This window comes from Phyllostomus discolor, chromosome 6 (assembly GCF_004126475.2).
Source record: "Phyllostomus discolor isolate MPI-MPIP mPhyDis1 chromosome 6, mPhyDis1.pri.v3, whole genome shotgun sequence".
Classification (NCBI taxonomy): Eukaryota; Metazoa; Chordata; class Mammalia; order Chiroptera; family Phyllostomidae; genus Phyllostomus; species Phyllostomus discolor.
In genome coordinates, this window is record NC_040908.2 from 21,674,391 (window position 1) to 21,702,100 (window position 27,710).

The following is a 27,710-nucleotide window of genomic DNA, read 5'->3' on the forward strand; positions in this document are numbered from 1 at the left end:
GTGAGAAGGGTTACATTATTTTAGTTTTGCAAATCTACTTAATGTCTAGCTTAATAGAATACAATGGATTCTCACATCTGCTTCCACATTCCATGTTATCTTAGTTGAAGTATATAAAGAAACTCTGGCCTCATACAGATATATAGTTGAAAAAAGAGGATTTACTTGGAGCCTTTCACATAATTGTAGACTTTCTTCATGTCCAAGACAATGGCTCTCAAATACTGAAGCCTGAATAACCAGAGTCTGGTTCAGCCAGTCTTGCATGAAAGAAGTGGTTAGCTGAGTTTCCAGCAACCGCACAGACACCTGTCCTTGGGAGGCGAGACAACCTTCACACTCAGGTGTGCAGCAGAACGTGCGTTCTTGCTGTGTACGCACGCAGGATATTAAAAACAAATGTATGTGAGAGTGAAGATAATAAAATCAATAATTTTTCCTGCCTCATCATTCTTTCATTATACTGGCTTTTTTTTACACTGAAAGTATGTGACAGTAAAGAATATAACAGATGCAAGTGTATCTTAGCGTTAGTCTTTGTTGTGCTAAGGTAGCAAGTTTCATCCATCATTTCTTTTGTACCACCCGTGCCTCTGTGAACACAGTGACAAAGGTAAACGTTGTCTCAGTACATTCTGAAAGTAGCTGTGACCTCGAAGGCTTGCTGAAAAGGGGTTGGGGACCCCCAGGAATCTGTGCCCACACCTGGAGTGCCACGGTATAGGAGGACTTATTTGCATTACAAGAGAAACCACAAAGTAGGAGCTACTCCTATGCATTTATAAAGTAATTTGCAAAAGGTATTTTCATCACAGAACTTTTCAGAGGTATCTAATGCATAAAGCAAAATTCACCTATTTTACAGAGCTGTTATATGTAATAATCTACCTAAAAAAATAAACCTTGTTTATAGCCATGTACAAGCTCCTTATTTTGCATGTACGTTATTTAAGAATTTTCTACACGTGAGTGCAGAAAGGTATAAATGTGGAAATTTAATGTTTATCAGAGGCAACAAGAAATATGGGTTATAAAGTATTACAACTGCTTGACATACTTCAAATTGCTTCCTTATGACAATTAACACATGTCTAAATAACAACTATATTAATTACTTGCAAGAAAAATGGATACTTCAAGGTGTTAAGTCCATGAGGACAAATATACCATACAAATGAATCAAAAGACAAACTGAAATTATCTTACCTTTTTGAGTTCCCAAAAACTTGTATTTTCAGCTCCACAGAACAAAGGGTTTCTACTGAATGGGTCATATGTGTTTAACCGTTTGCCACCTGAGAGCAACAAAAAACCCCGTAATTTCTCAGATGCTAATTCCTAGCCCAAGATTTCACTAAAGCCACTATCACTGATGTTACCAAGAGATATAATTTCCAACATTCTTAACTAGGCATCCTATCTAGATTATAAACTCCCTCTAACTCCAAATCCCTTCAAGAATTTGTCTCAGTACCCACACTAGCATTTGCTATTGAATACATCAGGCAGCGTTTTATATCAACTACTAAAAGGTCCCCTTCAAAATTTCTCTCCTTTTCAAATAACAACAAAAAGTGCCTATTTCTTGGTCAATTATGTCGTAAGTGTTAAGATGGCAAATGACCTGAAGATGAAATAGATCTAAAGTCTTCTGGAACTTTAGAGTGCTCTAAATATTTATCATTAGATTATGCGCTGAAATAATTCTCACTTGCAACAGGTTTTACATTTTTTTCATGTTTTCAGAAACTCGTGATTAAAATATGGAAAACAAAGACCTTTCAGAACACACTATGAATTGTCTACTTCACAATGTTGTGCTCATCATCCTTCTACAGAATTATCCCCAGTTTAGCCATAAGACATCTGATGGGTTTCTTTTAAGAACTTTCCTGGTGGCTACCAGACTTGTCTTTGCTACTACACAGACAACCGAAATTTTGAGAGCTCAAGTAATCTGACCTCGAGTCCCACAAGTTTGAAGAAGCAGGTCTGGTCTATTTCTTGATCCTCAGGCTAGCAATCTTTTCTTTACAGCCTCAAATGAAGAGAATGCATTTCTGAGATTTCTTTTGCCCCTAGTATTCTATTAATAGACTTAATTCAATTTGTATATGTAAAGTTTCTATCTCACAGAAAGTTTTCAATCCTAAAACATTACTTTAAGAAACTGTAGAGGGTGAGTATGATGTTCAAACAATAAAACCAAACTTCCACACAATTCACAACATCTAACCATAGACTTCTGTTTATAAATAAAACCTTCATGTACACACATTTGGTATATTCATACATGTTCCATGTTTGAGGCCTTTACATAAATACATATAAGGTAAATTGAGAAACTAAAACTGGTTCAAAGGTACCAACTTTTACATTAATAGTTAAAGAAAATGAAGGTTTATTGCGTATCTAACATATCCACAGTTTTCTCACTAAATCTTCAAAGTTCCAAAAGTATTTGCTTTAATTTCTAAGACATAAATTATTTTAAAATATATATTTACCATCTGTGCTATCGTTAATAAATAAATGACCCACTATATTAAAAACGTACTTCTAAGGTCTTAAATGTATCTGGTTATGAGACCTCCCATTTTTGGGAAAGCAATACTGAGGACTTCCAAGTCCCTCTTTTAAAAACTCAAGAGAATAACTTGAAGATTTAAAAGACTCACCGTTCAAATTATCAAAGTGTACCCAAGATGCAGACTCTGCTTTTTTGGTTTCCGTATCACTTTCCAACACAGTTTCTTCTGTCTCAACTTTTTTCAGGGCGCCTTTTTCTTTATCTGCATCCGCATCGGTAAATGTTTCTGTGTCCTCATCATCTCTTACGTCAATAAAATTTTCTTCGTCATCAGACTCCTGAGAAAGTGGTTTAATGAATCTGAGTCAATTAACTGGAAGTCTATACTCAATCACATGAGGTAGTTTTAAAGAAGAAATACACTTATTGCAATTCTGGTGAAACATGCAAGTTCCATCAGGGAGATTTAGGTCGAGGGGAGAATATATCTTTACTTCTTAATGTAACAGAGTTAAGTCTTGAGCCAAGAATCCCTGAGACTTCAGGACTTTATTTCATAAAGACATTCAGCCCTGCCATGTTTTAAATAACCCTACCAGGCAGGTGTTATGCTGTTCATTTTACAACCAAGGAAACGGGTTTAAGAGGCTGAAATGAGTTCAAGAGATCCACCAGCTCTACAACCATCTGTAACTATCTCACATAACTGTAGTTCTGTGTAGTCCGGTTATTTTGAGTAAAGGGTCAAGCAATATGCCCACCTAGTAAACTGTGTACCTGGGACTTAAGTGCAGGTCTGTCCGAGCACAGGACTCAATTCTGACATGCTCCAGAAACCAAGCAAGTTAATGTCATCGAAGCAAAGTAGAAAAACACCAACATACTTCAGAACCCACTCAACTTAAAAAACAGTGGTAAAATATACCAGATGATCTTCTAGTTGACTTCTTAAACCTGGTTTTGCTTTAAGGATCTCAGACACCAGATATAGAGCTCCACATATGAACGGTGGCATCTGTTCACAAGTAACTTGAAGTAACCTCTTCACAAAAGCCTTCACCCTGCGCAACACGATGTCGGCTTTCAGAGATTTGTAGAGAAGGTTAAGAAACATGGCTTGCTTCGAACACATCATCAACCCTGGATCCAACATCTTCCTGTAAAACAAAAATAAGATCAAGCGTTTATTCATAAAACATTTCTGCAACCAGCAGCCACGGCTCAGAGGCAACTACTAACCTCATCTTAGTTAGGGATAAGTTTCCTACTTATTTTAGAACGAGAGATCATTTCTCACCAGAGGTAAAATGCAACTCAATGACTAGTACAGAAAGAATGACGATGGTAGGGGTGGGCGATCATAGGAAAGAGACATTTGTTGTTTTTTTTTTCACTCTTTCCCAAGTGGTTCTTCATACTCTTGACTGAGAGGGCACAGCCCTAACAGTGTAATTTTTATAGATACACAACCACACTTGCAGAGCTAATCCAAGACCAAACAATGAAAACCGACCTATGGGAACAGTGCACTAGATCTAGGTTCTCATCCTTGCGTCACTATCTACTAGCTGGGTGACCACACGCAGCCTCCTCCACATGGTTCCAGTGAGGACCACACAAGTATAGTAGAAAACTGAACTGTGAGAGCTTCAGAGATCTCTAGTCCAAAGTACTAGCCCTGTAGCATCCACACATGCCATTCTCTCTGCCCAGAATGTTCTTCCCCAGTTGTCTACATGTCCACAGTCCCCAAAACAGGTTCCTCCAGTGTTCTCTGTATCAGACCCATATTTGTGTCCTTCACAGTTTAACACACTATTTATTACCTTTTTGTCCCTCCCAACCCAAGTCCAATGAACAGGGATTGGACCTGTGTTATTCACTGGTATAACCTCAGTGCCTGACACTTAATTTATTGAACGAATGAATGGCTCATTCCATGCTCAGTGGTTATACAACATCTCTAGTGATTGTGGATTATTCACTCTCGTCTTAGGAACCCAGTCCTATTTGGGACAAACTTTTACTAGAAAATCTCTTTCTTCTTAACCTCTAGCTGAAATCTGTTCCTGTGTAATTTCTAATCATTACTCTACTACTGCCATCTGAAATAACACAAAATAACCTAAACAACAAGCGACAAAAGCAAAATAAGTGGCACTACATCAAACTCAAAAAAGGAAACAATCAATAAAAAGGTAACCTATGGAATGGGAGAAAAATAGTTGCAAACCATAATCTAATAGAGTTAATACAGAAGCATATAAGGAATCTTGTAGAAGAGCAAAGAGCAAACAAACAAAACAACCAACCAATTTAAAAAGTGGGCCAAAGACCTCAATAATAACATACATTTTCCCCAAGAAGAAAAATGGCCAACAGGTATGTGAAAAAGTACTCAACATGACAAGTCATCAGGGAAATGCAAATTGAAACCACCTCACACCTGTTAGGGTGGCTACTATCAAAAAGACAAGTGATAGTGAACTTTGGTGAGGACGGGGAGAACAGGGAATCCTTGTACGCTGTTGGTGGGAATATATATTGGTGCAGCCATTATGGAGAACAGTACAAAAGGGCCTCAGAAATTACAAACAGAACTACCACATGACCCAGCAGTCCCGTTTCTGGGTATGTATTCCCATGAAATGAAATCAGTATTTTGAAGAGGTTTCTGTGCTCCCATGTTGACGGCATTTTTCACAATAGCCAGAGCATGGAAGCAACCTAAGTGTCTGTCAACAGATGAATGGATAAAAATGTGATGCATACATACAATGGAATATCACTCAGCCATGAGGAAAAAAAGAAATCCTGTTTGCATCGTGGATGAACCTGTAGGACATTATGCTAAGTGAAATAAGTCACAGAGAAAGACAGATACTGTGTAACTTCACTTACATGCAAAATCTTAAAAAATAAAAATCAAACTCAGAAACAGAGAACACAGGTGGTTCCTAGCAGCAGGGGGTGGGTAGAATGGGGGATGTTGGTCAAAGGACAAAAGCTTTCAGTAATGAGTAAGTTCCGAGGGTCTAATGTACAGCATGGGGACTGTAGTTAATACTACACTATACACTTGGCATTGATGAGATTAGATGTTAAGCATTCTCATTCCCCCCCCCCAAAAAAAGTAGTAACTAGGTGAGATGACAAATGTTAATTAACCTGATTATAGTAATCATTGCAATGTATATATATATGAAATCATCACATTTTACACTTTAAATATATAGTTTTATTTGCTAATTATACCTCCATAAAGTTGGCAAAAATAATTTACACGACAGCCTTTCAAATACTTGACCCTATAAAGTTATCACGTCTTCTCTCCCCAAAGTCTCTCTTCTGCAGGATTCTCAACTATCACCTCACATAAATTTTAAATTCTCTCTTTATTCTAGCTGCTCAATCCTGGAGGTTAGAGATGCTCCAACTTAACTGAACCTCCAGACACATGACACCAGGAATTAACTGTCCTTCAGACACGCTAACATGGAACCATTACTTCTTGTTCTAAGTCCTTCTACAAACTTTTTCCTATTAACACTAGAAGTGAAGGTATTTGATATTGTGGAGCACCATCATACTGCTCTGCATGCCCAGTTTTCCCACTTGTCAGTCCCATAATTCTAGCACCTATTAGTGATATTTTGATATTCTGCATTATTCAAGCCTCGATATTCAATTTCCTCTCTTTACATTGACATTTTTCAACGTTTTCATCCATTTTGCAACCTATTTTTAATCATTAAATTCCATTACACATCAGTGGAAACATCGAGGAGAGTTTATATAGATGTATCTCCATTTGACAGAGAGCATGTTCCTGAAGCTTTTCATAAAGCAAATTTCTGTAAACCAAGTAATTTCTTCATTTCTTTTATCCCAAGCCATTAGGGACTTTTTATTTAAAGGGTTCTTGATAAAACCAAGAGGAAGTAAATTCTTTTAAGAAGTCTTTCAAGCCCTCTGAGGAAATCCATCTGTAAGCGCCCTTGGCAAGCACTAACTTAAAGAATTCAGGAATAGACTTCCTCTCCAGGGATATGAGGCTGTTGTGCTCAACACTGAGATGTTGAATGCTATTAGGAGAATGTTTTCCGATAGATTCCAAATGTTTTCTAAAAACTGTAAGTTCTTGTGACCCTCAAAAGTTACAAAAAACTAAAGATACTGAAACCTCTACATTTTCAGCATTGGAATCTTTCCAAACTAAAAAAGTGAAGCTTTTATTACTTAAAAAAGTTGTAGACTCTTAAGTTATGCAGAGGCCTTGAGATTCTTTTTAGTGCCCCAGTGCCATGAAACATCATGACCTCCAACACAAGTTAGGGGGACCTGCCACCTAATTCGATCTTGTATTGTCTGTGTGACCTTGCACAAATTACTGAACCCCAGGGTGGAGGGCCATTAAAAGGATTCAACTGAAGAAATCCACGTGAACAGTATTACTAACAGCAGCAGCCAACACTTACAGAGAATTGTATGTGTCAGGCACTGTTAAGTGCTTAACATACATATGAAGATTACATGGGATAACATATACATTAACTCACTAATCTTATCCAAGTCTTCATTTTGTATTTTCTAACTGTGTAACCTTGAGAAAGTTCCATAATCTTCAAAATAACTTTAAGAGATAGGTTCCTCGCTCCATTTTATAGACAAATAACCTGTAGCACGGTAAAATGGGATTAATCATGTTTACCAATAGGGCTATAATGAGGATTAAGTAATTTGTCCAAAGTTACACAGCAAACTAGTGTCTGGGCCTCAAATTTAGACAGTGTGGCTTAGTCAGGAGTTAACCACTACATTACGTTTCTCACAAGACATGTGACTGAGAAATTACAAAAATCAATTACAGAAAATGCAAAGCTTGTTGGTATACTCGACGCATTGTTCAAAAGATCACCCCTCAGTGTTGCACTGTAGGACAATTGTAAACTTCGGTAAACAAAATCTCAATCCAAGTATGAAAAATAATTCCAAAAGTACAACCGCCAACCCTCCCTACCTAAGAAAGTTTCCTGTTTGCCATCGGACTTCCCCAATATAAATGTAAGCACCTCTAGTGGTGGGAATTTTGTTCACTGTGTTATATATTCTAAGCACCTGGAATGGTACCCAGCATACAGTTGGCACTTAAATTCCTCATGAGTGAGTTACTAAACCGCTGTGTGAAGGACAGGATATATACAGGACTGAGGAGGGGGTGGGGAGTGGGAGGAGAAGGAAACTTGTATCTGTAATTCTCTCTAATATCCCCAAAGATTTAAAAAACAGCAAAATATTAAATTTGAAATATTAGGGGGTAGGGTATGTACGTTTTGAGGGGAGAATGCATTTTTCTGTGTTTTAACTTCTCAAAATAAAAAATGTTTTCAAAGCATGTAACGTACTGTATTTTGCCACATATAATGCACTTTTTTGCCCACATTTTTAAAAAATAAGGATGCATATTATACATGGGTAGTAGTAACTCTGTATCTGCATGTTTTTAATTCTTTTTATTTCATGTGTTAAAAGTGTAACTCTAAAAAGCAATGATATATGTATGCAAAATAATACTCTGGAATGTGATAACTGGTTTTGTTTCTAAATATAAGTAAATAAAAAATTGAATTAAGAAATTAAAAAAAAATGATTTCCCCCCCTGAAAGTTCAGGTCAAAAATGTGGGTGCACATTATACATGGGAGCATATCACACATGGCAAATATGGTAGTTGTCCAACAGGGAAACAGAGATTATGGCTTAGTCCAAGTTAGTGAGTAGCAAGTCTGAGGGGAGCCTGAAATCCAGTTTTGTGAGTCTTTTCCCCTGCCCCCCAGAGGGGCGCTGTGTGTGCACAAGATAACATTATTCCTCACAGTCACAGATTGGAAGGGGATTACTTACCTGTACAATGCTGCATAGTATCGGTTCGATATTGTCTGCTGAGAATTCATCACTTGGAAAAGCAACATTAAAGCCTGCACACTGGTGTTAAAATTCACAATATGTAACACTTTAAACAGCGTATCAACCTGCTCCCTCACTTTGTCATCACCAGTCTGGGCGTAAGGGTAGGCCCTATTCACTCCTGTTAGGAGGGCACTAAGCATTTTTGATTCAATATCTTTTTTCTTGATACAAGTCCGAAAAAAACAAAAATACAGAGTTATTAATTTGTTAGCAAGTTCACTTTCTTCATGGGAGAGAACCATTTGATTTAAAAAGCAAATTGCATAATATTGTGCTTTGGCGCTGATATTTGAGCGAAAGAGCAGCCTTTCTACTTCACCACACACAACGCCTTTCATGTTGGGGTGTTTACAAAGCAACGTCTCTAACAGATGGGAGGCTTTTGTGGCTATTCGGTTCTGCGGATCTCCCAGTTTATTTACCACTTGTACAAGAAGAGCCTTTTCCTCCTCAGGTTTATTACAAAGAAGTTCATGAGCCACTGAAAGGGCTCGGGTTTTGGTGGCTACTAATGAATCGTGACTTAAAGTTTCCAGGACCTGCACAAATTCAGCCACTAAGTGTTTCAGCTGGTGTTCAAAATACCATAAGATCAACCTTCTGTCTCTTGAGTCCCTGTTGCCACTGGACAATTGTTCTAGCTTGTTGAAAGGATGCTGGCTGAAAATCCTGAGTTTTCGATTGTCTGGCAAAAGGTCTGTAATGAGTAACTCTTTGAAAGTATCCAAAGCCATGAGGCACTGCTGTTTGCTGCCCTTCTTTTTCACCAGGTTTATGAGAGTCTCTACAAACTGGAGTGTGTGAACAGCGTCATCTTGAATAAGAAGAATCATGGCAGCCATCCTGTCACCCAGGGTCCCCGATGACACGATTGCCTTCATCCAGGTAGAAGAGGCTCCCTTTTGATTATTTGTCTTATTTTTGTATAAGTTAATTTCATGTTCATACAACTTCTGAGCCAAAGTTTTGTACTTAGATACAACATCCCGAGGCTGGGGTTCTAGAGAATATTCGTTGCTATACTCGAGATCATACCATTTGCCTCCAGGCTTCAGCAACAATGCCTGTCTCTCAAAAAACTCAAAGACGTCCTGTTGTTTGTCTTTCTTTACTTTTGGTGCTGCACTGTTCTCATCAGAATGTTGTTCTGGTCTCTTACTTTTCACCTTACTCACTGATGTCCTTTCACTTTCTGCTGCATTTTGTTTTTTATTACCTAATTTAGATACATTTCCTTTTTTGTTGGCATCTTCTTTGTTGGTTGGTTCATCTTCTTCAATTATGAAACCTTTTGCATACTTGGCCAAACTCAGATTTTGAATAAATGCTTCCAGTTCACCTTGTTGAAGGTCATCAATTGCTCCTTTTTTGCCTCCATCTACAACTTCTTCATTCTCATCCAAAGCAGCCAGCATAAGGTAATCTTGCTGTAGAAAAACATAAAGTTCAAAATAAATTACAAATCCAACACTTCAGTTAAAACTTCAAGTTAATGTGAAACCTATGTATTTTTTCTTTTTTTAATTGTTGTTCAAGTGCAGTTATCTCCATTTTCACCTCACCATGCCCCCCTCTGCCTCACCCACCCCTGCCTCCCACCCTTGAACCTACACATTTGGCCTTGTCCAGGAGTCCTTTATATATGTTCCTTGATGGCCCCCCATTATCCCCTATTATCTTTCTCCCTGGTAACTGTCAGTTTTTTTCCTGAAACCTGTATCTTTGAAATCAAAGCTGTCATGAAGCTACACAAAAATAAATACTTGAGGGATCAGAGATTTAAATGGAAAAAATAAAACCACAATATAATGGGAGAAAGCACAACATAATTTTAAAAAGAATTTCAGAGTAGGGAAAAACCTTCCCAAATTTGATGCAAACTTAGGGCCATAATGGAAAGAATGGGTAAATTTATCACCCTCTCATACACAAATCAAAAGACAAATAATACACTGGAAAAAAATACTGGCAACTCATATCAAACTAATTTAGCTTAATAATTGATATAAAAGTTGCTACACATCAGCTAAGGAAGTAACAAATAACCCAACAGAAATACATGAAGATATGAAAAGATGTTCCACTTCACTGACGTTTAGAGAAATCCACATTAAAATCACAACAATGCATCTATTTTTTAATCTGTCAGATGAGCAAAGATCAAATTATGACAGGTGGTGTTAGGGAAGGAGCGGGGCACTCCCTTCACGGCTGATGGGAGTGTAAACCGGCGAAACCTCTAAGGAGGCAATTTGCCATCTTCAATCAAAACACACAGAAGACACACATCCTTTGACCCAGCAGTTCCATTTCTACGCATTTAGATTAAATGTACACTTACAAATGTGGAAAAACATATTCAAGATTATAGCTGAAGCATCACTGAAAATAGCAAAATACTGACAACTTACATATCCCCAATAAATGGTTGATAGAAAATTAAGACACAATGATTTATGCAGGCATTAAACCAATGACAGAACTTTCCATTTTCATATGGAAGGATAGAAAATAAAAGGATGCAAAAAATATATATAGATATAGCATGGTGCCCTTTGTGTAAAAAAATATCATAGATGGCCGTGCATTTTCTTGGAAGATACGAGACTTACAAGAATATCGCTTCCTGGAAAGTAAATTGCATGGCTAAAAGCAGAGAAAAGGGTTTCTCACCATGTATCCTTTCCTTAAATACGAAGCAAAACAAAACCTCTTTGTAGTATGTACCTATATAACATATTTAAAAATCCAATACAACCCCTGCACAGAGCAAACTGTGAATCTGTTCCTGTAAGATACATTTCTCCTCTGTCTATTCCACGCCCCACCTCCAATTCTAGTCTCAAAACAACATTTAATAAAAAATAAGCCAAATTCTGTCAAATATTTGCTCCAAATCCTCTAATGCTTTCGTCAAACTCAGAGTACAAGCCCACTCTCTTACCTCGTTTCTTACTACTCTCCCCTTACCTCACTCCGCCTCGGCTAAACTGACATTTTTGTTGTTCGTGAAACGACCTGGCTCAGTCCGTATTTTTCTTTATGTTTTTGCTCGAACATCTGTCTCAGTATGGGTACCCGAATCCCCTTGGCGTCCGACACACTATGTATTCAAAAGTCTGGTTACCGTTCCTTTCCCGTAATCAGGATGTAAATTCCAAGAACTTCTTGAGTATACCGTGAGTATGTGCATGTACTCGGTGAGAACACAATATAAATACCAACACCACTCGAGATCAAAACACTCTTGCCACGAGGTCAGGGCCAAAAACCTCAGTCCTCTCCGACTTGATGGAATGCCAGGTATACTACGTCAACCAAATGAGAGCATAGCCTACATTGTAAGGCTATACCATAAAAAGAGCTCGATTCGACTTTTATCTTGTAAAGAGCAATGGTAAAGAAGGGGTGCGGGACCACTCCCCAAGCCTCGGTGCCTCTCTCCCGTAGCCCAAGGCCATTACCTTGGTGCCTCCAAGCCGTAACACCTCCTCCATGGAGAACCCATTCTCGGCTTCATCGTTATCGTCGTCGTCGTCCTCATCCGTACCCTCTACCCCCTGGGGAGGACCCCAGGGCCGCTTGGCATGAAACTCCAAATGTTTCTTGCCAGGGGCCATGGTTAGCAAAGCACGCGGGAACCGTCGGGGGTTTCCTTCCGCTAGGCCGAGTGCCGTACTTCCGGCAGGGGCGTAATCCCTCCCGGAAGTGGCTGTAATCCCCACCCCCCGGCGGCTGGCGGCTCCTGGCTGCTGGTTGCTCGGCTAATTCAACATGTGTGCCCTCGCGAAGGCCGGCGCCTGGTCGCTGAACGCTGCGGCGCGAGCGGGTAAGTGTTCGTCCGGGCCGAACCCCGGTTGCCGTGGAAACCGCGAGGGGCGCCCAGCTCAGTCTGTGGCGTCAGGGGCGCTTCTGGGTCGGAGACAAGTTCAGCGTCCGACGGAAAATGGCTGTGAGGTCCATGCCACAGTGCTCGCTTGCCTGCACCTTGTGTGCGAGCTGCGGCTGGGACACTGCTATCCCGTCTTCGGACCGGTTTAAGCGTTGACGAAGCCACTTTGAAAGGTCTCAGACAGCTGTGCACGTGTAAATACTAAGGTTTTTAATAGGTCCTATTTAATGTGTGTTTTTCGCAGTCATTCCCTGCCTTTGGAGAGGAAAATATTTCAGCTCCGGGAAAGAGCCGGTAGAAAACAACCCGGTGACTCCGATGCTGCGGCATCTTATGTACAAAATCAAGTCTACTGGCCCTATCACTGTGGCCGAGTACATGAAGGAGGTCTTGACCAACCCTGCCAAGGTATGTATGGGTCGGGGAGCCCGAGGACCATGCCCGCTCTAGCAGGTTTGCGAGGTGCGAGCCTGGAGGGGAGCCCGAGCGTCTTCAGCCACCCCTGCCAGGGTGCCTTTCAGGGGAAGAGCCACCCCCAGAACTGGAGACGGACAAATTAATCTGTGAGCTGCTTCGGGGCTGGATCAAGTCAGCGGCTGGGCCAGCATACAGATGACAAATTCTGAAGCTGTTTAGGAAACAGTATAACCGGTTGGATTAATGAGATGAGGGAAGCAGGACAGTTCTACCTGGGCTGATGGGAGATGGTAGAGTCATTTCTCTAGGATAAGGGAATGGAGGAGGAGGAAGAGCAGTAGCCGATTTAGGAGGGAGGGGAAGGATAGAGTTTAGTCCGATATACGAATTTGAAGTTTAGGGACTCTTGAGGTGGACATAGGTGACTGGAAATAGGAATTTAGTGCCTGGAAAGTTGTCTGTATTGGGATGGCTTCAGCAGGCATTGGAAGCATATTCTGGTTTTTCTTTTCGAGAACTGGAGGCCTGGGTCTTTGCTGTTCTGCAGTTCAGTATTGCAGCTTTCTGGCCTGTATTTCCTTGTCTGCCCCACAGAGCCACTCATTGAAAGTCTGTAGTCCTTTTATTGTAGAGTGTTTCACCATTCGCTGAGTTGAAATGTGAGGTCAGTGGAATTCTGGGGTTTGTATGGCTTGTTGCTGGATGTGGTGGAGCACCCCACTGTCCAGAGGTTTAGGCAAGGCAGTTATTTTAGTTAACTTCTAACTGAACTTTAGCTTTTCTCTGTGAACACAGGCAACGACCAGTAGCGTCAGCAATACTTGTGACTTGAGTTAGCATCAGTGGAACGACTGACACTGCCACCTCACGACAGTGATCAATCACAGCTATCTCAAAATACCATGGTGCTCATCTGTGCTTCAGAACTTTGTTACTTATTTGACCGTTGGTGTGATTTTGGTTTTTAATAACGCTTATAAAGAAGCATATGTATCACCAATTTATTTTTAAATATTTGATAAGTATTTTTCAGTTGCTTTCCTTTGTAATCCTATACGTTTTATGTCTTGCACATTTGAAAACATTCTCTAAAGGAGTCCACAGGCTTTACTGTACTACCGAAGGGGCTCATAGCACTTAAAAACACCCCTGAAGTGCTTGCTTATGAAGGCAAAGAGAAAGGCTAGTGGGTAGATGCTGCACGGATCCTCACCTGAGGATATGTTTATTGATTTTAGAAAGAGGGGAAAGAGGAGAGAGAGAGTGAGAAACATGGACTGCCTCCCATACATGCACCATCTGGGCATCAAACCGGCAACCTAGGTATGTGCCCTGACCGGGAATCGAACCCATAACCTTTTGGTGTGTGGGATGACCCTTCACCCAACTGAGCCACCAGTCAGGGCAAAAATAATTTTTAAATTTAATTATATTTCTAATGCTGAGAGGGAAAAGTTGAAGCTTGGGAGAAAGGAAATGAGGTGATGAGAAAGGTCCTGGCTCATGAGAACTGGGTGAGGAATTGTGATCAATCCAGAGCACAGGAGGGATCAGGTGTGGATAAGAACAAAAAGGGGTAGGCATTTCATATTTGAGTCCCAAGGAAAGAGTGGGAGCAGGTGGAGGCCAAGTGGGGTCAGGAAGTTGAAAAGTTGTATTTACCCCCTGTGTGGGCAGGAACACAGGTCATCTGCCATGAGTAAGGTGGTAGAAGAAGGGGCATGAGGACCATAGGGAATTTTTAAACAATTCCTGAGTGTTTCTTGAAGGTTAGGCCTTATGATGAAACTTGGGATATGAAAGTAAATAAGACACAGTCCTCTCCACCGACTAACTGTGCCTTCTGGTGAAGAATGGACATATAAATAAATAAGCTCAGAAAAGGAAGCACTGGATTTAGTCTGAGGTTGGAAGGCTGGAGGAGGAAGAAATCAGAGAAGGTGGCATTTCAGCAGATTTGATTGATGAGTATAAGATTGCCAGGAAGTAACGGAAAGTAGTGGAAAAGGAGAGGGGAAGGCATTTCAGTGGCATTCATGTGTGGACAATGAGGGCCAATTAAAAAAATAAAACCCAGCCGCTGGTGAGCTATGCCATATGCATAAGTCACAAGTATACAGCTTGATGAATTTTCACAAAGAGAATACTCTGTGGAACCCACTCCCAGGTCAGAAAACACCAGGGTCAGCAGGCAGGGCTAATTTGAAACCATAAGTGTGAGAATTTGGGACAGGAACCTGGTGGAAGCAGGGAAAGGGAAGGAGGGGGAAGGCAGAGATGGACACTGCGTGGCCTCTGGCTTTCTAGTCAAGAAGTCACTGGTGTTCCACCAGTTCTGCAAAATGACTGTCACTTTGTAAAATTTAGGCAAAGAGACTGTGTTTATCTTGCTTATTTAGAAGAGAGAACTTTCTTACTACAAAATTAATTATTTTGTTGTGCACATTATGTAAGATTCTGGAGGGGTGTTTAAAAAGCCTTATTTGCAAATTAATTTGTTTTTTCCATTTTCTGTTTTTACTCAGGGATATTATGTGTATCGTGACATGCTAGGAGAAAAAGGAGATTTTATTACTTCACCTGAAATAAGTCAGATCTTTGGAGAGGTAATATCAATCTAAACTATAAAAGAAACTAATATCACGAACATTTGAAAGCAGATTAAGGTGTCGTGTTCTATAATAGTATTTTACAGCTTTGTTTTTGTGATTCATCAGAAGTTTTAATTATTTAGTTTATATATTGAGGTAATAGAAAGGGAACAGAGGAAAGAAAATGGTAAAATGGACATTCGAAAGTTTATACTTTGCTGTAGAGAAGGGAATGTAGAGGTGAGAGAGACAGAAGGAAAGAGAAGGGAAAGAGGTGGAGGTAAAGAAGTAAGAAAAGAGGTGAGCCAGATGACACAGGAGAGTGGGAGAAGGAAGCAAGGCAAAGGCGAAGGTGAGGAAAGGGGTAGAGTGTACCCCAGAAGGAACTCCGGGGGTCAGAATGAGCTCTAAAGCCCCTCCCCCAAACATGATTTAGCCATAGTTACAGCAGAAGTCTCCCTGTAAGAAACTTCACATTCTTTTTAAGAGTTCTAGTTTATTTTCATATAACCTTTGATCAATTTAGAAATTAGTAGTAGTACATAAGAGGAATTGGAATTGGAATCCAGGTATTAAAAATACATTGCTTGTGTCTAAGAGCCATGTAATTATTTTCTTGAAAGATTTGGCTTATTTTTAGAGAGAGGGGAAGGGAGGCAGAAAGAGAGGGAGAGAAACACCTATGTGTGAGAGGTACATGGATTGGTTGCCTTTCACGTGCCCCCCAACTGGGGACCTTGCCTGCAGCCCAGGCATGTGACCTGACTGGGAATCAAACTGGTGACCTTTCCATTTGCAGGTCAACACCCAACCCTCTTAACTACACCAGTCAGGGCAAGCCATGTAATTACTGAAATCACATGAATGTGAAGAAATGGCCTAGTTATAGAATTATATTTCATATGTCTATTTGCTTTCAAATACTGTAGTACCTTTCTGTAAGTGATGTCCGTGTCATGGGACCTTTTATACTGGAGGGTGCCTTTTTAACTATTTGCTCTAGTTATTTAAGCTTCCTAACTAGTATGAGTTGTGACACAGTCCCAGTGAAGTTTCCTCTATTAAATTCATGTGGTGGTTTGCAAACATTTTGCTTTCTGACATAAAGTATGCATTTTCATGGAGCTTTATATTGTGGTGGGCTTTTATACTTTATAATACTTCAATGTGTTTTTTTCCTTGTCACAGCTGCTAGGGATATGGTTTGTTAGTGAATGGATGGCCAATGGAAAAAGTGCAGCTTTCCAGCTGGTAGAACTGGGCCCAGGTCGGGGTACCCTCGCAGAAGATATTCTGAGGGTAGGTAATAAGAGGGTGTCTTCAAGTCTCATGTATGTGTATCTGAGTTTGCAGACCTTGTTGATTTTCTTCACTTTCGGTCCCACCGCCTTAATCTCCTATTTCTCAGCTAAAATATAGTGTCAGAGTAATATAGTGATTGATTAGTTATTGTTTGTAAGATTAAAATACGGCGGTGGGGGAGAATGTGAAAGCTAAAGCTATAAAACATTTAGAAGACGTTATGGGAGAACATATTTGTCTTCTGAGTAGGGAAAGAGTTTTTAAATTATACATAAAACAGAAGCCACAAAAGAAAATATATTAATTTCTACTATATTAAAATTAAGAATTCTGCGTTCTTTAAAGAAACTAGGAACTTTTTGTTCTTCAAAGATACCATAAAGAGAGTGGTGAGACAAACCACAAGTTAGAAAAGTTATTTGCAATACATGTAACCAGCAAAGAACTAGTAGTCCTTTAAGTCAGTAGGGCGACAAAGAACTCACCAAAAAACCAGGCCAAACATGTGAACAAGCCCATCATGAAACAGAAAACCCAGATGGCCAATAAAAACAAAAAATTGCTCAGACTCATTGGGAGTCAGGGAAATGGAAGGTGAAATAGGTAAGATGCTACTACACCAGCAAAATTAGAAAGTCTGACAAACCAGGTGCTGGTGAGGATGCAGAAATCTTCTGTTTTCATTTGTTAATTGCAATTCTAAATTTTGTCATTAGGAAACCAAATTGTGTCCTGTCCCGTTCTTATATAGACTATGTTTAGTAACTCTAAGAAGGTTATGATTCTCATAGACTGCTGGAGAGTGGTTTGTGTAAGGAACAAATTTCTCTGGAACCAGTTATAACTTATACTGTGATGAGCAAACTATGGAGGCTAGTGGTTAGAAAATGTAAAATCTGCTCAACATGTATTTTGCCTTTTTTTTCTTTTTTGTATTTAGGTGTTTAGCCAGCTTGGATCTGTGCTGAAAAACTGTGAGATTTCGATACATCTAGTAGAGGTGAGCCAAAAATTAAGTGAGATTCAAGCGTTAACTCTGACTGAAGAGAAGGTTCCCTTAGAGCGAAGTGCTGGATCCCCAGTATATATGAAAGGTGTTACTAAGTCTGGGATTCCAATTTCCTGGTACCGAGATCTGCAGGATGTTCCAAAAGGTAATGATTTTGCATTGATTAATGAGAGAATTTTGATCACAGCCTCTCGCAGTAGTGATACGTAATCACAACCTTGTAGAGCAATATACAGACTGTCCCAATTTAACAATGGTTTGATTTACAATTTTTCACCTTTATGTTTCGCTGATGGTGCAGAGGTGATACGCATTCAGTAAAAACTGCACTTCAAGTTTTGAATTTTGGTCTTTTCTGGGGCTGCTGATAGGCAGTACAATACTGTCTTATGCAGGGCAGCAGCAGCGAAATGATTTTGCCCAGTTGTATGCTAATGTAAGGGTTCTGAGCATGTTTAAAGAAGGCTGGGCTGAGCCGTGATGTTTGGTAGTTTAAGTGTATCAGATGCATTTTTGACTTAATGAGGTTTATGAGGAGGTAACCCCAACATAAGTTGAGAAATATCTGAAATAGGTTGAGTTAGTACTGCCAAGTCCCTTACAAGAATAGTGAGCTTCATTCTATAAAAAATCCACTGTAGCCCATACTGGTGTGGCTCAGTGGGTTGGGCGTTATCCCGCAAAGCCACGGGCTGCCAGTTCAGGGCACACGCCTGGATTGTGGGCCAGGTCCCCAGTTGGGGACGAGTGAGCGGCAGCTGATCTCTTTCTTTCCCTCTCTGTCTCCCTCCTTCCCTTTCTCTCTCAAAATAAAGATAAAAACAACAACATTGTATTAGAAAATAAAATTGCCTAACATTAAGGGACAGTGAATTTCATGTAGTTTTGCAAAAATAAAACCAAACAAAATCTCTTTGTACTTTTGAGTTTTGCCCTGCCCCTTAGTATTGCTGCCACGCAGCCCACGGCAGCAAGGGCTGGAGGAAGCGGTGTTAGGTGGGTTTAGTTTAATTATCTCATCTTCTGAACATCTTTACCTGTGCTCTTCAGGAATCTGACACGATGCTCTCTAGCTCAAACCTGAAGTGGTCTGATTTGGGCAAGACACCTCAGCCGTTCCTGGCCTCGGGTGATTTTAGGAAATTTAAGTCTTCTTTCAGCTAGCAAATTTGAGTTCTGATTTCTTTCAGGCCTAGTAATGAATAAGAAATTAAACTGATAGTTGAGATATTTGTCTCTGATCCTGGGGTATGGAAAGTGAGAATAATAGTAATTGACCCTCTGTATTTTCTGCAGAGTAGCTTTGCTGTGAAATGTGGTGGTTCTGTGGTAAACATGATTATGGAAGCATCACAGGTTCCAATACAAAGAACCAGGCATTTTTTTTTTTTGTTAATGTTCAAAAGAACCCGTTCATTATCTTAAAAATGGTTAACCACTAATTTTCTCTTCCACTTTTAAATAGGATACAGCTTTTATCTTGCACATGAATTTTTTGATGTTCTTCCTATCCACAAGTTTCAGGTATGATGGAAGAAAGTCATGTTTATAATTGACTAACAAAGGGCCTTGTTAGTGATGAATATTTACTTAGTGAAAGAATGAATATTTTTGCTGTTTAATTAGTATATAAACACTACTGGGTGTTATTCTGGCTCTAAATTGTTGTTGTTCTCATCTTGGTTGTGCATGGAGGTACGGTGCGTCCACCTATGCCTCCATCTTGCTGGAAGTCCCAGTATATAAACACTACTGGTTGAAGTTACTGTATTTGGAATGCCTTGTGAATATAAATAATTGAAAAGCAATAATGAAATATGAAGTGGAATTCTTAATTCTCATAGCATAATTATTAAGAATTCTTAATACTAAGATAAAGATGCATGAGAATGTAAGATGATAAACAGCTTTAGTACAATAAAGATCTCTTTTTAGCAAGTATTTTTAAATTCCAAAGATTAAAATTTGTCTTTATTCCTTCTATGAGATTTAAGATTTGGTGGTAATGTATGTGTACTGATAACTTCTAAGGCTAAGAGTATGTATTACTGTGTAATAATAGCAACAGCTTCTGATTAGTCTTCCTAAGTCTGTTTTCCATTTTGAGGCATACTATGTATTTTATCTTCCCCAGCTCTACCTCTTATCTCGACTACATTAAGAGTTTGTATCTAATAGCCTATTCATACGGTTTAGAAGATGTGAGGTAAAGCCTCGAAATAATTTCAAGTGGTCAAGTGCTCTGTGTCACTTACCTATCTTATATATGGTAAGAGGAGAAAACATAGTATTTTTGCTCAAGACAGTTTTGAGAACTTGCAAAAATTGGTTTTTACGTGTTATTTTGTGTTTAGAAAACCCCACAAGGATGGCGAGAAGTATTGATTGATATTGATCCACAAGGCTCTGATAAACTGAGGTTCGTTTTGGCGCCTTGTGCCACCCCCGCACAGGCCTTCATACAAGTAAGAATACGTTTCTTCTTCTTAGTTTGCCAGCCAGATCTTGTTTTCTGAGTTACTATTTTAGAGCTTCTTTACACGGGGGAAGGTGTTGCTCACAACACGTGAGATGTTTTTTATTAATAATGAAAAGTGCGGAGGATCTAGAGTCAGAAGAGTCCTTTCTTAGCCGTGTGACTTTATATGTAATGAGGTAAGTGAGTACAGGCTTACTCAGCAAGTCCCTTCTCTGTTACCTGTCAAAATTGTCTATTTACGGGAAGAGCTGATGTCTCTGAAAACAGTGTAGTACAGTGTATGGTAAATAACAACAATAAGTTTCTTGAGTCCTTTGTATTAATCTGTATTTTCCCAATTCTCAAAACAACTCCATTACTAGATAGAATGTGCCTGTTTTCTCTGTTTCCACTGAGATCTAAATCTGATTCTAGACTGCCAGAATGGTGCTTTACTACTCTTGGCTCCGAGGAATAAATCACAAAGAGCCCATCTTGGGGTTATGCATGAAGGTTAAAAAAAAAACCCTGTCCTTCTCAGGAATATTTGGGCCTTAGACTGTGTTTCATTCCTTTCTTTTCCATTCTACTTTTTAGACCATAACTAAGAACTTGCAACCCATAAGTTACAGTTTTATGTGTTTTATCTTTACTTATTTTTAGAGAGAAGGGAAGAGAGAAGGGGAGGGAGAGCAACATCCACGTGCGAGAGAAACCGACTGGTTTGCCTCTTGCACGTCCCCAACTGGGAACCAGTCCTGCAACGCAGGCATGTATACGTACCCTGACTGGGAATTGAACTGGCGACCTTTAAGCTTGCAGGCTGGCACTTAGGCCACTGAGCCACACCAGCAAGGGCTAGAAGTTACCAGTTTCAAAAACACAGAACCTTTAAAACATGAATCTGTGAATTAAGTTTTGTTTGTAAAACATAAGCCTAAGTGCTTGTGTACATTTCTGTTTTTTCATATTCTGACTACTTAATTTTACCTGAGTGAGAAACAAATTCATAAAGCTACCAAGAGCTAAGCCCCAGGTCCTGGGTCTTGTGATTCGTTTGAGTTCTTGACTTGAGCAGTACTCATTCATGAGAGAGGGAGTGATGATTTTTCCTCATGGGAATAGGGCGAATGGGAATAGAATCCGTCATCCTGCAGAGCAGGCTAAGATGGTAAGAACGTCAGCATGGTACACTGGGATGTGCCACGTTGGTTTACCCTCACGTGAGGGTATTTTATTACTGATTTTAGAGAGAGAGGAAGGCAGGAAGAGAGACACTGAAGTGAGAGAGGAACATCGACTGGTTGCCTTCCTACACACCCTGAGGACTGAACCTGCAACCTAGGTGTGTGCCCCGGCCCGGGACTGAAACCATGATGTTTGTAGTCGATGCTCCAACCAACTGAGCCTCCTGGCCAGGGTGAGACACAATGATTTATTTAATAGCACTGGGGGCAAAACAAAACAAAAAGAAAAACCTAAAAAAATAAAGTAGCACTGAGGTTGGGTGGTTTATTGTTTCATTTAATCCTCACAGGCCTAGTACCCATGTGATGAGGAAGGGGATGCCAAGATTTTAAGTAACCTGTCTCAGATAAGCAACGGGAAGAGCTGAGACCAGAAGCTGACTTTGTCTGACTTCGTGCCTGCTAGAACTGTGCCATCTCTGTGCAGAGATCTCAGGGCAGGGCAATACTTCCTTTTCAGTAGGGTGTTAGGAGAGGGCAAGGGTCAGTGTATGTTTTACTTACAAAGAAAAATTTTCCATTATCCTAGGAACTAGTGAAATTTCACATGTACTAGTCAAGTTGGCACATATTAATATTGCCATTTCACTTTTTAAGCTGATAGGCACTTATTGAGGACACTTAGTTAATACTTAAACGTCTTGGGAAACGAAGGCCTCAGGCACAATGGTATTAGTTCATAAGCTGGTGTTTCTAGAGAACAGAGCATATCATTAGGATGCCTTTAGCTCCAACAGAAGGCATCATGATATACTTGTTAATATGGTCTGTTTTTTTAAAATTGGACTTACATCATTTGCTCATTCAGCGCAGTGTTTTGAGTACCTATTACATGGCAGGCACTGGGGTGACAATGTACTTGGCCACCTGAAGGGTTGGGAGGTCACATGCATTTTTTTAAAAAAAGGATTAACATTGAAATGCCTTTGTAAGCTTAATGTATGCCATCAAAAACCAAGGAGTTTTATATAATAAAGAGGATGTCATGTGAAAAGTTGAGTGTAGAGAACATAATTCCTATTGAGAACAAATGTATTTTTATTGTAACTAAGAAATGTTCATGGTAGGAAAACCAGAAAAACCTTAAGGAAAGTTCTTTTGAGTGATACATTTCCTTTCACCTTTTCTGTACTAGCATGATGAAACAAGGGATCACGTGGAAGTGTGTCCTGATGCTGGTGTTATTATCCAGGAGCTTTGTCAGCGCATTGAGCTGACGGGAGGGGCCGCACTGATTGCTGATTACGGTCACGATGGGACTAAGACAGACACCTTCAGAGTACGTAGGACTCCATATTGTAACTTCTCTGAAGTTGGTGGGTGTGATTCATTGAGTTATCAGTTGTTAGGGTTGAAGCCCATTTCAAGGTCTTTATTTTTGCTTTCTGCAGTGTGTAGCACTGTTGTATTACATTATTTTATAATTAATATTAATTTGTTATAATTACTCTTAACTCTAGCTCTTATTCCTAAGCCTGAATCCACTGTCCAACTTTCCTTTGAACAGGATCTGAATTGTCTACATTCTTTCTTAAGTGGCAGAATCTGGGTTTGCATAGATCCTAGTAAGCATCTAAATCATACAAATGGAAAGATTTTTCCTAAAGTTTTTAAAGTTTTCTACCCTTTCTTCATTTAAAAAACAGTTTTGGTACTTCTTTGGAGATTTGATGTAGCTGCTATAATGAGACTTTTTCCATCAGATTTTCAACATCTTTTTTCCTTCTCTAGATGTATTTTTTTATTCTTCCTAAACATCCATCCTTAAGTTCTTTGAATACGATCAATTCTGTTGAATATACTTTAACTGAAATACATTTAACTAAATGCCATTAGTCATTTTCTACATTTGTGGTTCTCAGTTTTTAACTTTATTGTACCTAAGAAAAGCCTGGATATGTGTTTAAAATGCCAATTTCCTAGCCTTACCTCCAGGGTTCTGATTCAGTAGGTCTAGGTAGAGTCCAGGAACATACAGGGTCTGTCCAGAAAGTATCCAGCCACATATTATGAGAAAAAGAGACATTTCTTGACGAAGATACAAGAAACATTGTACACAGGACAGTGATGCCTCAGTCCCCTTCAAAGTAGGGATCTTGGGACCTCACACAGTTCTCCCATTCTCCATCAGCTGCCCATCATCTTTTCCTGAATCTCATCAGTGGTCTGAAATCGCTTCCCTTTCAAAGGTGATTTTAGTTTTGGGAAAAGCCAGAAGTCACAGGGCACCAAACCTGGGCTGTTGGGGAGTGAGTCACCTGGGTGATTAGATGTTTCACCAAAAACCTCTCCACGAGACATCACGCATGAGCAAGAGTGTTGTTGTGATGAAGCTGCCCATCACCAGTTGCTCGTAGCTGCGGCCTTCGGAATCATCTGAATAATTTCTGTGGAGGAATGTTGAAGCCTAATGCAAAATTTGGTACAGACCCATTGCTGTACTCACTCAGTCACTTTGAATGCGACGGCCACACAGTACATGTGCTCACTCAGTGGGCATCTCCTTCCCTCACTGACTAGTACAGTGAAGTCATCCTTGTTCACTCATGCGCATCGCAGCCCAATCTCCTTGGCTGCCAGGTTACATCCATGTCGAGCACCCTGTTCTTGTTATATTAAGTGGTTGGAGTTTTTCTGGGCAGACCTTGTATTCTTAGGTGATTCTGATGGGTTGATGGTAAAACTTTATAAAACACCATCTGAGAATTAATGAGATCTCCTCTATTCACGGACATTAATAAAAATGTTAAATAAGTGTTAAGGGCAGCAACATCTTCAGGCGCTCCAACACTATCCTTTATATTGGGTCTTCCACATAGCATCTCATTTGAAGAAATGGGTGCTACCACAGTAAGAGTTTGTACCATTGACTTTGGCCAGCGGTGTAAAACTTATTTTCACCGGGGGCCACATCAGCCTCGCCGGTGCCTGCAAAGGGCGGAATGTAATGTTAGGACTGTGTAAATGTAACTACTCATTAACTAGGGGCAAGGAGCTCAATGCTGCTGCTGGGTAGAAACAAGGTGTTGGGTGGATAAAACGAGGTGGGGGGCCGGATTCGGACCTTGGCCCTTGTGTTTGCCACTTGTGCCTTAGGCCTTGTTTTCCTTAACATTTCTTATATAAAATGTGTTTAAATGATGGTATTTCTTTAATTTTGATAATAGCATGAAAAGATAAAAACTCATCATTTTATTTAAAAATTATGTTCAAGGGGTTTTGTGGCCACAAGCTTCATGATGTCTTAATTGCCCCAGGAACAGCAGACCTAACAGCTGACGTGGACTTCAGTTATTTGCGCAGAATGGTACAGGGAAGAGTGGCTTCTCTGGGCCCAGTAACACAACAAATGTTTTTAAAAAATATGGGCATTGATGTCCGGCTAAAGGTAATGATTTATTTCCCTATCACTAAATATTTTAATTTCACAGTATTTCCAGCAAGTATTTTAAATAAGTTTACCTGGCCTTAATGTTCTTGCAGTTAACCAGATCCCTAGAGTTCCGGCCTTTTCAGTAGTGTAGGATTTAGTTTCACCAGATGGCCTGCAGGTGGAGCAGCCCTAGACTCATGCATCTCCATAAGATGTAGATTAAGATTTTCAAATAGTGTTCATGTTCATTAAGAAAACTTGACTGCAGTTAGAGGTATGACTTTTATAGCTGTTCTGAGGACATCTGAACCCCTCAGTATGTTCAGACCTTCAGGGAATATTGGTTAAGCATATAAATTCACAGGGTTGTGTCACAGCAACCTGTGTTTTTAATAAATACCCCGTGATTTTGAGGCAGTTGATTAGAAACCAGTTTAAGCACTGCTTTATTGAATAGCTGATTAGTATTGCTGCATGTAACTAGAAATCTTTTCTTCTGTTATTTTTACTAAGAATTTCTTTTCTTTTCAGGTTCTTTTAGATAAATCAGCCGAGCCATCATTGAGACAGCAATTACTTCAGGGGTATGATATGTTAATGAATCCCAAAAAGATGGGAGAAAGATTTAACTTTTTTGCCTTGCTGCCTCATCAGAGACTTTGTGGTAGAAGCCAACAGATAAATGCACAGCAGTCAAAACCTTCTCCATCACCTGTAGCTGGATTTAGTGAACTTGCTTGGCAGTGATATTTCAACTTTGGACTTTTTGTCCCCAAGTCTGTCTAAGAAACCAAAATAAAGGGAATTAATTTCATATATCACAGGTAAAATAAGTATTTTATCTCTTCATAGTCAATAAAAATGGCCCATTTTATATACAGTATAACTGAACACTGATCTTTTAAAGTTTAACTGTGGGAATAATTGTGTTCTTAGGTATGAAACAAGTTATGAAACTGAATTTCCTTTTTTAAGTAAAGCTAGTTGCTGTATTTTTACTTTAAATAGTAAACATGAACTAATTGGTTCAATAAAAACTGGAAACAATCTAAATGGTCATTTACAGGGGACTGATTACATAGAACTGTCCATGTATTATTTTAAAAAATGATGTAGTGTGTTCTGACATGGAAAGATCTCTAAGATTTAAGTGAAAAGAGGAGGTGCAAAATGTTTTAGAGTAAGGATTCCATTTTTGTTGGAAAAAAGCTACATTTAAAGAAATGCTTGTAACTCCATAGAAATGAATATTTTAATGAAGACTGGTTGTTTTCTGTTCTGTGATATTTACTTGTATATATGAAGGAAGGGATACCCAATAATCATTATTAAATTTCCCAATCTGGAAGTGAGTTTTAGGGGTAGGAAGATACTTAATTTTCTATTTGTTCTCCTTTGAGGTATCTGAATTTTTTTACACCACATGCTTCTGTGAATTTGGAATTTAAAATGTTCAATAATCACAGTAAAACCAGTAAACCTGACATGTACTTAAAATATGAGTTAAATCTACTGTAGACTACCTAGGATGAATAGTTTTCTAAATTGAATTGCTTCTCCCTTATTTTCAAGATGTCAAATTTTAGTCTATTAAGTTCTCGTGTCTTAGTTCACAGAACTTTTATATTAATACCAGACACATGGACTTGGTGAAGAATTGCCATTTGAGCAACACAAATTTACATGTGAGATTAAAGGAAAAGAATATTAGCTATGTGTCCTGAACTTCTGGTATAACTATATTGGAAGTTCATTGGCAGAGTGATGAACTGTTGCTTTTTGTTGGTTCTCTGCCTAGCTGAGAACAGGACTAGCGTTTTCTATCTCACTCTCAGGTCAAGGAAGATGGAGGCCTCATTTTCCAGCCTTGGGCCATCCCTAGTCATCCTTATGCTACTTCATATTGTTTCCCCAAAGTCTTGGGACAATTTTGTAAGATGAAAATGCCCCTGGTTTGCTCCTCTCAATTATTTAATAGTTTTTATAATGAAGGGGGAAGAGTCAGGCAATGTCTTATATCTTAAAACCTAGGAAATTTACTTTGATATTAGGTGTTTAGCTTATTTAAGTCCTCTGGCAGAAGTGGATTATTTGATGGAAGCTCCTGGAAATTTATAATTATTCCAGACTTTAATTCCAAGAAATAAGACCTCCAGATAATTACCTCAAATTGCATATAAAATTATAATAATGAGTATTTTTTTATTTTAGGCAGTTAAAAAAATCAGTGTTCTTAAATATAGCATTAGTTCCATTTACAAATACTATTTCCAAAATAGTTCTATTACCAAGGCCTGAGAATATAATACAACCAAATAAAGTTTTCTTTGGATACCTTGACTAGAGAGACAGGCTGAGGTTTTCACATGGAAAAGCATGGTGATATGGAAATACATTTTATTATTAAGCTTCTTCGAGGATATTTACAAAAAGTGGGATGTAACAAAAAATATAAAAATGTACTGAACATTGTCATTATAGACTACTTTGTACATTATCAAAAGTTTCTCACAATTATTTCTTATATAAACACGGCTTCAACACCAAAAAAAAGGTTACAGAGGTTATACAGTATCTGGAGTCATTACTTAACTCCAAATTATCTAACAGTGCCTTTACAAATTTAGGAAACTTCTTAGGCATTTAACAACAAAAACAGAGTGCAATTAACTTCATGGCTTGTAAAATTTGATTATAACTCGTATAAGTATAGCAAACAAACACCATTCCAGTTAATTTTTACCTTATGCAGTAAAACCAAAACAGAGTGCCTAGTGACTCAGAATTATGCCATTTCAGCACGTTGATACAAACAGACTTAGCAGAAATTTGGGGACATCATCTTCTATCCTAGGGAAAACACGTTTCTAAAAAGTTTTGCAGAAGTAACTAGACTTTTAAAACTCATGTATGAGAATGAAA

At 39.2% G+C, this 27,710-nt stretch overlaps 2 protein-coding genes across 4 annotated transcripts in view; one reads left to right on the forward strand and one right to left on the reverse strand.

The window, feature by feature from the left end:
* The window catches only part of CEBPZ (CCAAT enhancer binding protein zeta), a 21,740-nt gene extending 9,398 nt beyond the window's left edge, over positions 1-12,342 (reverse strand). The window contains exons 1-5 of the mRNA XM_028514505.2: positions 11,964-12,342; positions 8,434-9,926; positions 3,456-3,687; positions 2,679-2,868; positions 1,207-1,295 (exon numbers count right to left, since the gene is read on the reverse strand). Coding sequence (XP_028370306.1) covers positions 1,207-1,295; positions 2,679-2,868; positions 3,456-3,687; positions 8,434-9,926; positions 11,964-12,119 — 2,160 coding nt within the window. The 5' untranslated portion in view covers positions 12,120-12,342. The remainder of the gene's footprint in view (positions 1-1,206; positions 1,296-2,678; positions 2,869-3,455; positions 3,688-8,433; positions 9,927-11,963) is intronic.
* Positions 12,220-27,500, forward strand: NDUFAF7 (NADH:ubiquinone oxidoreductase complex assembly factor 7). Of its 3 annotated transcripts, XM_028514507.2 has the most exons (10): positions 12,220-12,328; positions 12,636-12,799; positions 15,334-15,414; positions 16,588-16,698; positions 17,642-17,855; positions 19,176-19,234; positions 20,065-20,175; positions 22,551-22,694; positions 24,630-24,803; positions 25,320-27,489. In XM_028514507.2, the coding sequence occupies exons 1-10, from the start codon at positions 12,274-12,276 to the stop codon at positions 25,533-25,535; spliced, it is 1,329 nt and encodes a 442-aa protein (XP_028370308.1). In that variant the 5' UTR covers positions 12,220-12,273; the 3' UTR covers positions 25,536-27,489. The 3 variants fall into 3 exon arrangements, with proteins under 3 accessions (XP_028370308.1, XP_035883760.1, XP_035883761.1); XM_036027867.1 differs by lacking the exon at positions 12,220-12,328 and having other exon boundaries at positions 12,712-12,853; positions 25,320-27,500; XM_036027868.1 differs by lacking the exons at positions 12,220-12,328; positions 12,636-12,799 and adding an exon at positions 14,113-14,131 and having other exon boundaries at positions 25,320-27,500.
* The last annotated feature ends 210 nt before the right edge of the window (positions 27,501-27,710 follow it).

What these genes read in the sequence shown, in the direction of transcription:
- NDUFAF7 (XM_028514507.2), top strand. Translation starts at nt 12,274, where the DNA reads ATGTGTGCCCTCGCGAAGGCCGGCGCCTGGTCGCTGAACGCTGCGGCG. An exon ending in TCTTGACCAACCCTGCCAAG is followed by an intron (nt 12,800 to 15,333) that starts GTATGTATGGGT and finishes GTTTTTACTCAG; the next exon opens with GGATATTATGTGTATCGTGA. An exon ending in GCATTGATGTCCGGCTAAAG is followed by an intron (nt 24,804 to 25,319) that starts GTAATGATTTAT and finishes TTTTCTTTTCAG; the next exon opens with GTTCTTTTAGATAAATCAGC.